We start from the raw sequence: 13,204 nt of genomic DNA, 5'->3' as shown, positions 1-13,204 counted from the left end.
AATATGAGGTTATCCACTTTGGTAGGAGGAATAGGTGTGCACAGTATTTCTTCAATGGTAAGAGATTAGAAAGTGTAGATGTACAAAGGGACCTGGGTGTCCTTGTCAATAAGCCACTGAAAGCTAACATGCAGGTGCAGCAAGCAATTAAGAAGGCTAATGGTATGTTAGCCTTTATCGCAAGAGGATTTGAGTACAGGAGTAACGAAGTCTTGCTTCAATGGTACAGAACTTTGGTTAGACTGCACCTGGAGTACTGTGTGCAGTTTTGGTTCCCTTACCTTAGGAAGGATATTATTGCCATAGAGGGAATGCAAAGAAGGTTCAGCAGACTTGTTCCCTGGATGGCGGGACTGTCCTATGAAGAGAGATTGGGGAAACTGGGCCTGTATCCTCTAGAGTTTCGAAGAATGAGAGGTGATCTCATTGAAACCTACAAAATACTTAAAGGGATAGACAGGGTAGATGCAGGTAAGATGTTTCCCCTGGTTGGGGAGTCTAGAACCAGGGGAGACAATTTCAAAATAAGGAGGAAGCGCCACTTAGGACAGAGATGAGGAGAAATGTCTTTACTCAGGGGGTTTTGAATCTTTGGAATTCTCTACTCCAAAGGGCAGTGGAAGCTCAGTCATTGAGTATGTTTAAAGCAGAGATTAACAGATTTCTAAATACAAATGACATAAGGGGATATGAGGATAGTGTGAGAAAAAGGCATTGAAGTGGAAGATCAGCCATGATCATATCGAATGGTGGGGCAGGCTCGATGGGCTGAATGGCCTACTCCTGCTCCTATGTTCCTATGAAGTATGCAGGTCAATGCCTGGTATCCTGTCTGCTGTCAGGATGCCTTCATTCTGCGACAGTCCAGCTGCATTTGAGCCACCACAACAAACCAAAGGGTGGCTACTGGGTAACGAGGGGTATCCACTGAAGTCTTAGCTGATGACTCCAGTGTGCAACCCATGCACAGCATACATACAATGAAAGCCATGCTGCCACATGAAATGTGATTGAGAAGGCAATTGGCATGCTGAACAAGCTTCTGCCTATACTTCTGTGGAGGAGCTCTGTAGAGCAGGTGTCAAGATTCATGGTGGTCTGCTGTATACCACACAACCTTGCCATCATGGGGTAACAGCCGTTGCTACCAACTATACAGCAAGCAGGAGGAGGAGGAAGGGGAAACCTAGACAGCCCCTTTCAGGTCAGGCCATCCATTAACAATTTTGTTTATTGTGTTACCAGCAAATGCAATCCCCAATTCCCCATTCACTAACAGTCCCACACCTTACCTTCCCTGTCAGTGACCATCACAGTGTCTGCTTGGCCACAATGCAAAAATAAAAGCCAACATAAAATCAGCATTCCAAACCAAATTTATAAATGAATCTTTGCCATATTGCATACCAGTACCAACTAATCACTCTTGTGCATTCCCTTCGAGCCTGTCTTCTGTGCGCCTTTGTCTGCCCTGTTGTTCCTATGCAGTGCAAGCCCAGTGGCTGCAACATGTCTAGTCGAAGGTTGCTGACTTTCAATGGGAGAGACTGCAGATGGCCTTGCAGGATGACCTCAAGCATCACAGGCCCTAGAAGGCATGGCTTCAGACTGCACAACAGCAAGGACATACTGTAGTGAAAGGACAAATGCTGTCATCCTGAGAGAGGACAGCAGGTTTATGCTTCTTGGAGCCACTGCCATTCTCCTGGGGCACTGTCTCATCAATCCGAGTAACCTGGTGGAGGACAGGTTGCTGGACTGCTGTGACGCCCTGCAAGGGCCTTTGCATACTGGTATCCGCAGCCTTGATGGCAGCAAGCTAACATTATATGACAAAAGTCTGAGCTTCCACTGCGGAATCCAGACATTGGGTGGCTTTTCTGTGTTCTGCAATTGAAGCCGAGACATTGGCCATCGGACGCTGCAGCATGGATGGGTCCATAATTATGCTAATGGAGTTGGCCAATAATTCCACGCTGGAAAGGATGGGCTGCAAGCTCTAGGTAAAGTCCTGTGCAGTGTTGGTGCCGGACTCCTCCATGCTCCTCGCCATTGCACCTAGGCTTTCTAGCAGGCCTGCCAATGCACCAAGCATTTCATTGTTCATTCACATCAGCCTTGCTCTCCAGCTGGCCCCATTGAAATGCTCATTTGAGTCATCTACAGCAGAACTCGTGTGCAACCTCACCCTCCGGGGTGTTGGCACCTGTGTTACCCTTGCCCCTGCCCTGGCTGCTGGTCACTTGTGCCCAGGGTCTCACCACATCCATATCCTGCCTCTAAGCTATCTTCTAAATTACACACACTGTATCTGAGCAGGTGGCTGTAAGTATCAAAGCGAGTGATTGTGTTTCTTCATCATCACTTCTTTGTCCTCTTCCACGAGTTGTTCTTCCACCACTGCTTGGCCAGGTTGCAGTTCTTGGGCATCTGAAAGAAAAAAGACACAAGGGTATAGTTGTGGTGAGGGGGGGTGGGGGGTTGTTAAGCAAGAGGTGTATGCTTATACCATCTGCAGCTTCTAAAGCAGAAGAGATTGTGGGATGAGGGAGAACTGGGATGAGATAAGGAGGATTAGATATCATGTTCTATTGGTTCAACCATGCCATGGTCTCGGCCATGGCTGCTTCAATGATGGTGAGCACCATCTTCATGGGGTTGTGGATGTGCAGCACACCTGTCCCCCACCAGTTAGCACCTGCTACCTCTGGTTGTGTGCCACCTTGTCCTGCAACAGAGAGGGAAGTGTATCAGTGAGTGTGGTCCAATCTGTTTGGATGATGTGACTGCCATGGTTGAATAGCTGGCAGTGTGTGCAAGCTGGGACACGTGGGTGTGAGATTTGGTGCAATGCTAAGTGTCTGAGGGTGAGCTGAAGCTATAAATGTTGGTTATGAGTCGTGATTGATGGAAAGTATTGGGGATGTGGTGCATTGAGCAGTGTCTAAGGCTACTGGTGCAGTTATTGGGATATGGCATTTGAAGTTGCATTCACTGACTGTGATGACACCTTTGTGGTCATTGAACTTTTTGTGGCACTGCATGCCAAGGGCTTGACTCCTGACATTGTCCGCCACAGCTCTCCTGGGCCCCTGTGGATAGAGCACATTTTTCCTCCTTTGCACCTCCTTTACAAAGGCCTTTAGTGCAGCATCAGAAAATCTTGGAGCCCACTCTTTCCCATGTTGTGTGTTTCCCAGGTCAGAATCAGTTGTAGAATGACTTCCAGTACCTGCTCCAGCCATAATGCACCTCCCTTTTAAGAGGTGCAGGCTGGCTTTAAGTAATGCAGGTCAGTTTTAAGTGGTGCTCGCGTCAAAAAACTTGGGCCCCCTGTGAGATGTGCAGTCACTCAACAGCGTGGTTAGTGCTGGCTGCATGCTGCAATTATGTTAATTAGTGGGCAGCACAAAGTTGGCGTGCTGCCTCCATTGGAAGCAACAGTTAATCCTGCATCGTGATTCGTGCACCTGTTTTTCAGGGGTCTGTCAAATTTTGCTCCTACATCTTTAGATAGGGAATATTCTTGCTCCATTATAATTGCTTAGATATGGAGTTTCAATGTTAAATGTTGAAATAAAAAGTGCAACCCAAAATTGAGACAGCTGAAATAAGGTTTTAGTGTGCATACTCTATGCAAAGTATTTTAATATAATAAAAAATATATTATTTTTTTTCTTAAGTAGTTGTCAACCTGGTGTTATTCACCATCACTGGTGATTTAAATAAAATTAGATCTTGGAGTTGGCACAGTGGCAGCAAATTGAGCTGGAATGCATAGAAATAAACATAATGAGATGGGAGCTTGGGCTTACTGTTCCCCACACACTGATAACACTGTGGGAGTAAGAAAAGATGATTGCAGAAATAAAAACCAAAAGTGCTGGAAATACTCAGCAGGTCTGGCAGCATCTGCCTAACGTTTCAGGTCTGTGACCTTTCATCAGAACAGATGATTGCAGACTTCTCCACATCAGGGTTGCTGACTTGGAGAAGTATCGAGCAAAAATTAGGCGCTTGCCTACGGGGAAAAGAGAAAGGGGCATTAACCACTCATGAAATCTGGATTTTTAGAGACACAAATGCCCTATGGTACTAATATCGATTTCCAATACCAGACAGTGAAAAGATACCAGCACAGCATGACAAGCATTGCTTAGTCTCTGAAATTTCCAGTTTTCTCCCTCCACCCCAAGACAAGGTACTTTTTTTTTAATCTACCATGTAAGGGTGAAAGATTCAAAGACTTCCTGGCCCGAGTCTGGTGTTCAATTGGCTGAGCTGCTGCATGTGACTTCTGGGGAAGAAGAGAGGGAAAATCAGGACAGTCACATCAAACCACTCTAAAGCAGCTCTTACCCATTAGCTTAAAGGAAGTCTCCAGTTCATTCTCGGCCCAAGTAAAGATTTCCGCGAGGAAGGGAAAAATGATTAACAAAAATTTAAAATTTTGTGGAAGCTAACAAAATGAAGACACAGCCTGGTACCTCTTCTGCCTCAGACAGAAATAGTAATGCAAAAACTCTCATCTACTTTTACAGGGTCACCTACATGCCAAAGTCCTCCTTCTGTAATACTCTGAATTCATCATCTTGTGTTGGTTCATCACTTGTGACAGATCTGTATCCACTGCTACTCCATCCTTCTGTAGCTCAAAATGTTCTTTCTCTGTTTGGAAGACACGATTTCCATTTGTGTTGTTGTGTGCCCAATGTGTTTTACTGAAAATCTGCTGGAAAAGATACCTTAATACACAGCTGCATGACAATTTCATATATCTGTATTTGGAGTTTACTGAAATCTTAGGGACAATGTAGACACTATTCAGTCACAAGAAGTGGATTGTGCAAATTAGCACTCCTAGTTCATGCGGCAGGAATTTAAATCTGGAATTCAGGTGAAGGGTTGATTTTTTTAAAAATCATTTTAATGGATGGAACATCTTGTGGGAAACACTGAGCTTCGTGCCCAAATTTCCATTATGCACATGAAAGCAGGAGTGCTTATTTGTAACATCTATCTTTGTATCAAAAGTACAAAAACAGTTGACTCTTTTGAGACACCCCAGTAATTGACTCTGCATTGCTGGATTATGGTGACGCTGAAGTCATCAGAGTTTCTTGATATCTTCCTTATTCTTCATTTCAGGATAGTCACAGCATTGTTTTTCTGTGTGACCTGCACATATACTTTCCCCCGAGCATTATAGACAGCATCAGAAAACATTGTGTGGAGGGAAAGATGGCATTTGCCCCTATAGTAATGAGGCTGAACTGTGGCTCCTCCCCACAGGAACCTGATGGTAAGTGACAACAATGAGTAACTGAAGTTATGACTTTGAAATGAATCTCGGATTTTGCTGGTTATTTTGGGGTGTTCTCTTAATCTCTCAAGTATAACTATAAGAACAAAAATAGATATTAATACTATAATAGGCAGAAAGATGCTTAGGCAAAGGATTTAAAAGAAGAACCTGTTCTCATTTTGACAAACTATATCATCCTTCTTGCTGAATTTTCAGCTGGTTAATGGTTGGAATCTAGAATGTATGTGCTTGATCATATGCATGTGGTTCAGATAGCACAGGAGTTCTCAACCGGCGATCCGCAACCCCCTAAGGGTCGAAGAGAAGGTTTCAAGGGGTCTGTCAATGTGTAGACAAAAGTAATGCTTTTTTTAGCCCAATTGAAATATGGCAGCACCCATTCTGAAATTGGCACAGTCCCACAGTGCACGTGCAGTATCATGAGGTCATTGGAAAGTGGACACCAATCGGAAGATATCAGCAGCAGTGTGGTGTCTGAAAAAGGTGAGTTGTTATAAAGCAGCATGCGAAGGATGCACCTGTAGACAGACAGCAGCATGTGGAGATACCCCTACCAATTCACAGCATGTGGAGATATCCCTACCAATTCACCTGGAGACAGTAAAGCTGCAATTTCTAGGTAAGTCCCATTTTCTCTCTGAGGGGGGAGGATGGCAATGTTGACCATTAGCTGGATGAGTTGCACCCGGCCTTCTCCACCACCCCCCCCCCCCCACCCTGCCAATCTGTCCTCTGCCACAGGATATGCCTTCCCCCACCCAGATTCCAGCTGCGCTGGGGCTGCTAGTTAGTCATCTGCAGGCAGCCATGCCAGTAATCCATGAGGCAGGAGGTCAGGCCCAGCAACACATTGTGCAGCACCTCCCTGGGAATTCATGTGCTGCCGGTTCAAAATATGACTTATCAAAGTGTCCCCTTTATAGGGAGTTAAAAAGCAAATTATTTCAACAGTACACACACTGGAAAAGAGCAGTTCAGTCAACATCTACAAAGAAGAACAGTTAGCATTTCTTCAGGAGGCATTGGGATGTCTGATCCTTTGTTCACCCACCTGGGTATCTGATGCTCTGCTCATCCATGTTGGGTATCTGATGATATATTCGCCCATTTGAGATTTAGGTATCATGCCTTACTCACCATTTGGATGAAGGTTGGGATATTTTTAATATGGTTTGATTCTTGGGATGTGGGCAAGGCTGACATTTACACCCATCCCTAGTTTGTGAGTGTTTATTTCAGGCTGAAAGTGCAGAAATTAACACATTCTCGGGTTATGTAATATGCCCTCTCTTTACGTAAGGTGTTTCAGTGGGAGCAAGATAAATTACAAAAAACAGGAAATATCACTGTAAATGTACACAATTAATACAAGATATGGATTAACTTTTAATTGAACCATCAGCTTCAAAACAACAAAACTCAGAGTGATGATATAGAACTTCCAAATTCAGCTTGAGGGCTGAGAACATCCAGGAGGTGCAGCTGTGTGAGTGAAAATCATAAAGCTGCAATTAGCCCTGCAAAATTAAGGAAATGTGAATTTTGATTTGATTTGTACTGCAAGTAGAGACATACCTCCACCTTGGTGTTTAATTTGTGGTTAAGTGAATCTTTGAAATCCTCCTAATTACAAAGACATTTAATCATCAAGCATGATATAAATAAGGACAAGCAACCTTTGTTTTTGTAATTGCATAACTAATTTATATACAGCAAAAATACTTGTGTTACGGTTGCGGGGGGTGGAGGGGAGGTGTCTGTGGAATTTTTATAACATAGGAAACGTGGGCTCAGAAGCAAAAAGGTTGGGAACCCCTAAGATAACTAGACCAATCTTGTTTGCTTGATTTGAGTATTTGATTTGTTAATTCCTGAGTTCCTCAGGGTAGTGTCCTCGGCCCAACCATCTTCAGCTGCTTCATCAATGACCTTCCTTCAATCATAAGGTCAGAAGTGGGGATGTTCGCTGATGATTGCACAATGTTCAGCACCATTCGTGACTCCTCAGATACTGAAGCAGTCCGTGTAGAAATGCAGCAAGACCTGGACAATATCCAGGCTTGGGCTGATAAGTGGCAAGTAACAGTCACACCACACAAGTGCCAGGCAATGACCATCTCCAACAAGAGAGAATCTAACCATCTCCCCTTGACATTCGACAGCATTACCATCGCTGAATCCCCCACTATCAACATCCTAGGGGCTACCATTGACCAGAAACTGAACTGGAGTAGCCATATAAATACCGTGGCTACAAGAGCAGGTCAGAGGCTAGGAATCCTGCGGCGAGTAACTCACCTCCTGACTCCCCAAAGCCTGTCCACCATCTACAAGGCACAAGTCAGGAGTGTGATGGAATACTCTCCACTTGCCTGGATGAGTGCAGCTCTAACAACACTCAAGAAGCTCGACACCATCCAGGACAAAGCAGCCCGCTTGATTGGCCGTCCACCAACATTCACTCCCTCCACCACCAACGCACAGTGGCAGCAGTGTGTACCATCTAGAAGATGCACTGCAGCAACGCACCAAGGCTCCTTAGACAGCACCTTCCAAACCCGTGACCTCTACCAACTAGAAGGACAAGGGCAGCAAATACATGGGAACACCACCACCTGCAAGTTCCCCTCCAAGTCACACACCATCCTGACTTGGAACTATATCGCCGTTCCTTCACTGTCGCTGGGTCAAAATCCTGGAACTCCCTTCCTAACAGCACTGTGGGTATACCTACCCCAAATGGACTGCAGTGGTTCAAGAAGGCAGCTCACCACCACCTTCTCAGGGACAATTAGGGATGGGCAATAAATGCTGGCCTGGCCAGTGACGCCCACATCCCATGAATGAATAAAAAAAAAATTCCTGATCTTGTCCCTTTGTGCAGCTGCTAAATTACACTTCAGACATGTAGCATGATTTATTGAAACAAATAATATTTGATTCACTTATAATCTCTAGGATACTGGGAAGTGAATGGATTTGGCTTGCTAGGAATCTACAAATCGGATCTTGACAGTATTGGTGGGATGAATACGAAAGAATACCGTGACCGTTGGGGAGGAGAGGACTGGGAACTACTGGATAGGTAATGGATTTGAAATCAAACAAAAATTGTTTGTTTGTAAGAATGAGCAGTAAAAAGCCATGGTTTTAAATTTATATTTCGTCTTTCATTTCATTTTCAATTCTCCCCTCTTACCATCTTACACAAACTGGGGTTGTACTCGTAGGAACTTAGAAGATTAAGGTGCAATTTGATCGAAGTTTTCACGATATTAAGGGAAACAGTCGATAGAGAGAAACTATTTCCACTGGTTGGGGAGTCTGGGATTAGGAGACACATCTTAAAAAAGCCTTTCAGGAGTTAGGAAACACTTCTTTATGCTAAGAATGGAACTCTCTTCCTCAAACAGCAACTGATGCTTGTCAATTGTTAATTTTAAATCGAAGATTGATAGATTTCTGTTAACCAAAGGTAGTAAGGTGGGTAAATGGAGTTAAATCACAGATCAGCCATGATCTCATTGAATGGTGGAAAAGGCTTGAGGGGCTAAATGGTTTACTTCTGTTCCCATGAAAGCTGAAAAAGTTAACATTGAGCAGGCTTATTGCATGTGGGAGTCATAGTCAATCTTGATGATACTGTTCTACAATGTCCTCGCATGCACGTTTTCAGCAATGCTCATCGGATAATGAAGAAATGACAGGCATATTAAACAAATCTTTTGTGTCTGCACAGTAGAAGACACAAGTTACATACCAGAAATAGAGGGCACCCTAGGGGCTAATAAGAGTGAGGAACTTAAGGTAATTAATATCAGCAGAGAAAAAGTACTGGAGAAACTTAAGGGAGTAAAATCCGACAAATCCCCAGGACCTGATTGGCTACATCCTAAGGTTCTAAAAGAGGCAGCTGCAAAGATAGTGGATGCGCTGGTTATGATTTTCCGAAAATCCCTAGATTCTAGAACAGTCCCAGTGCATCGGAAGTTGGCAAATGCAACACTGCTATTCAAGAATGGAAGAAGAGAGATAACAGGGAACTACAGGCCGGTTAGCCTGATATCTGTCGTTGGGGAAATGCTGGAATCTATTGTTAAGGAAGTCTTAACCATACACTTAGAAAATCATAGTATGATCAGACAAAGCCAACATGGTTTTATGAAAGGGAAATCGTGTTTGACAAATTACGTATAGAGTTTTTTTGAGAATATAACTAGTAGTTTAGTTTAGAGATACAGCACTGAAACAGGCCCTTCGGCCCAGCGTGTCTGTGCCGACCATCAACCACCCATTTATACTAATCCTACACTAATCCCATATTCCTACCACATCCCCACCTGTCTCTATATATTTCCCTACCACCTACCTATACTAGGGGCAATTTATAATGGCCAATTAACCTATCAACCTGCAAGTCTTTGGCATGTGGGAGGAAACCGGAGCACCCGGAGGAAACCCACGCAGACACAGGGAGAACTTGCAAACTCCGCACAGGCAGTACCCAGAATCGAACCCGGGTCCCTGGAGCTGTGAGGCTGCGGTGCTAACCACTGCGCCACTGTGCCGCCCAGATAGATAAAGTGGAACCAGTAAGTGGAGTACACTCGGATTTCCAAAAGTCATTCGATAAGGTGCCACACAAAAGGTTAATACGCAAGATAATACGCTCATCAATTTAAAAATGTTTTGTTACATTTTAGCCAGCTTTTATTATTGGCTTTCCTCATCAGAGGAGAATCCCTTTCAGTCATGGGCACACTCTGAGTGGTCTGTGATCCATTTCCATATTTGTAAGAAGTGATGTGTTGTCCAAAAATTGAACTTCAATTGAAATTTCTTCAAACTGGGCACGGGACTGCTCTTACTATTGTTTGGATTATTTTCTAACAGTATTTATCATGTTTGCAAACACTATTTCAGCAATAAAATCTCTGCACTCACTAAAACCAAAAAAATCTGAATTTGTGATTTTTGCAACTTGATATGATGCTTACCTTTTATTATTCATAGGATATTCCAGGCTGGGCTGGAAGTGGAGAGATTATATATGAGGAACTACTTTCACTTCTACCATTCGAAACGTGGAATGTGGAATAGGAAACTTGTATAAGTGGCATAACGGTGACCATAGGAAGTCTGGCTCGCATGCACTTTATCCAGTCATAGGATTGAATTACCCCATCCAAAAACAAATGGAGTACAGACCCCTGTGCTGCCTCAGGTAAAATGTATTTAAAGACAATGGAATTGCTGCTCTAATTACTCAGGCTACCAAGCAATGGTTTTCTGATCTTCAACATAGGAAAAATATTATGAAGAACCTCTCTCAATACTTAAGTTTGTAAGTGGTGAATAGTTCCAAAGAAAATGTTTTATATTTTTTTATTCAAAGAAATGCAATGATCCTGATATGTTAGGGTCTAAAACTGGAGTTATGCTATGGTACAATGAAACAAAAATAGACTGGGATTTTTCCATTAGGAGGATGTGTGAAGCCATGTTAGACTAAAACATTTTTGGGATTGTGCTGTGTTCAAATCTTATCCACTGTGTGGCACCATCACATTAACAATGCGCAGTTTGATTTTTGGCTCACCTGATGCACCTCCTGAGCCTACTGGAGCGATCAGTTTTATTGTCACAGACTAATAATTTGCTGACACCTTGAAAGTCATGCCTTTCAATGAAATGAATTAAAATGTTGTGCATCAATGTTCTAGGATGAGCGAGATTTGCTATATTTGTAACCATCTCATTTTGGGGAGGGGAGGTTTAATGGCCATGTTTTAACTTTTTAATACTCTGGGAAATACTGATTTAAAATAAATAAGATGAGCATCATTCTTTTCAATGAGCTTTATTACCAATTCAGTTGGTAAGGTTGAGCATATAATTTCTCTTTGTGTGTTTTTTTCCAAGCTAGATATTATTGCTACTGTTTCCATTTTTAACACTTTGAAGAGTTTACCCCCACATATATATTTACTGAACCCAGTACACTTTATGATTGCATGGTGCTAGTAGTAGAGCTACATTGATGCCTTAGACTTTCTAGGCATGGTTGTGCATGACAACTAAGTTACACCGCTGTGATTTAGCTTTTTAGATACAGGATCATCTTTAAGTAAATGTACATAAGCTGCAATGAAAGTAGTTCATTCAGTTGGGCTGTTTTTTGGCAGAGGGCCGAGGAGTCAACTGTTACAACCTTGGGATAACTTTTTCACTTTTTATTAGGTTTCTTTCTGAAGTACAAAGCTAAAAATAATTCTGACAGGACAGTTTGCTGAGTTGGTTAAGTTGTAGTTTATGCAGACTGTGGGCTGGATTTTAAGAGCCTGCTGCTGAGATCAAACAGGCCGCATGCCAAAGAGCCGCCACAATCTCCCGCGCAGCGGCTCATTTAAATAGCCGAGGCAGCCCCTCCACCCCCCCCCCCCCCCCCCAACCACATGGAGGGGGTGGACTGTCCGACCCTGGCAAAGGCGTCAGCTACCTGTGTGCAGGTGCTGGCGCCATTTTTAAAGGGCACCCAGCCCTGCTGGCCAATTTGAATTTTTAAAGCAGTATCCCCCTCAAAATTTATCAAATAAATTTCTAACACCCCTTTCCCACCCCCCCAATAACAATTAGATCAACTATTTGCCCTTTCCCACCCCTCCAAAAAAAAACACTTGGCTTTTAAATCTGATCTTCTCCCCTCAGACTGCACAAAATTCACCCCTTCCAACCATCCCCTAAACGCATTACGTTTATTTGACCCTGTTCCTCCCCCCCACCCCACACTGAAAATCTTAACTCCTGCCCCCTACCCACCAGTGTCACGTCGGCTTTCCCCAGATGGGGAATTGAAGGCGCGGAAGTGCCAGCCGCCACCTTGAGGATCGCAGCGGGCCTAGAAGATTAAAGGTAAGTTTACGCTAATTATTCATTTTATTGATTTGAATATGTAGATGCAGGTTCTGTTGCCCAGCAACAGGGGATTGGGGGCGCGCCATGGAGCCTCGCCGCCACCGGGAGGATTGGGCCGGGCCCTCCCTGCGTCGGCCTCCAAGGTGAGCCTCTGCCAGAATAATCTTCTGGACCCCCGACGTCATGAGCTTGGTAAAATCCAGCCCTGTGAGTGCACAAAATATTTTAAGTCTTTTTTCTTTTCTGCACAGAAGTAACAACACTTTAAATACAAATTAACTGTGCACCTGTATTTATACTTGAGTCTGCAGATACACAGGCATTTTTGCTGTACTGTGTTTGTAACCAAGTACCTCAATTATGAGTCTTAAATATAGCTCACAAAACCCATCAAAATTTATTTTTCTATGAATGCAGATGTGGGAAGATTAGGTACTTTCCAAACACATTTTGGGTACTTAAATTATCTAAGGAGCCTGGAAAAACTATTAGTGGCTTCAGGACACTTTCAATCAAAGCTCTTTCCAAGGGTGTAGACTTTTGTATTACAGTAGAATGTATTTGTTTTTTTAATTGTACCTGTTCAGTGTAGTGTTCTCTTTAAGATGCTGGGATGAAGGGTTAATGATTTCTGTGAAATTGCTAAGTTGTGTTTAATCATAATTTTTGGAAATAAAAGTTTTTTTTTGAAATTCTGAGTATGTTGGTTATTAAAACTATTTTCTCACCCCCTCTTCAAACACTGTCTACTAGTTGATGGTGTTATGACCGAGGCTGGAGGAGTGCACTGTCTTTCTCCACTTCCACTTCTCCATGGGTCACAACATATATTTAAATGTTTTACCCAGTTACTGCTACAGCCCAATTATATACTTTATCTATTTTAGTGTCAGAATAAAATTCCGCCAAACAAATTTCTTTAATAAGCATCAAAATTATTAATTTATTATAAAATAAGACTCA

The 13,204-nt window shown here is 43.1% G+C and overlaps 1 protein-coding gene across 3 annotated transcripts in view; it reads left to right on the top strand.

Annotated features, from left to right (window-relative positions):
- b4galnt3b (beta-1,4-N-acetyl-galactosaminyl transferase 3b) overlaps positions 1-12,886 on the top strand; it is a 264,672-nt gene extending 251,786 nt beyond the window's left edge. For 2 of the 3 annotated variants that reach the window (XM_068050686.1, XM_068050685.1), the window contains 3 exons: positions 5,149-5,302; positions 8,285-8,411; positions 10,340-12,886. In XM_068050686.1, the coding sequence (XP_067906787.1) occupies positions 5,149-5,302; positions 8,285-8,411; positions 10,340-10,439 (381 nt within the window). In that variant the 3' untranslated portion in view covers positions 10,440-12,886. Of the gene's footprint in view, positions 1-5,148; positions 5,303-8,284; positions 8,412-10,339 lie in introns of those variants that run through there. The other variant, XR_010976873.1, reaches the window with a different exon arrangement.
- The last annotated feature ends 318 nt before the right edge of the window (positions 12,887-13,204 follow it).

Source organism: Heterodontus francisci, chromosome 18 (genome assembly GCF_036365525.1).
Source record: "Heterodontus francisci isolate sHetFra1 chromosome 18, sHetFra1.hap1, whole genome shotgun sequence".
In the NCBI taxonomy this organism is placed as follows: domain Eukaryota; kingdom Metazoa; phylum Chordata; class Chondrichthyes; order Heterodontiformes; family Heterodontidae; genus Heterodontus; species Heterodontus francisci.
Note: the sequence above shows the minus strand (reverse complement) of the source record. Positions and strands in the feature narration are given on the sequence as shown.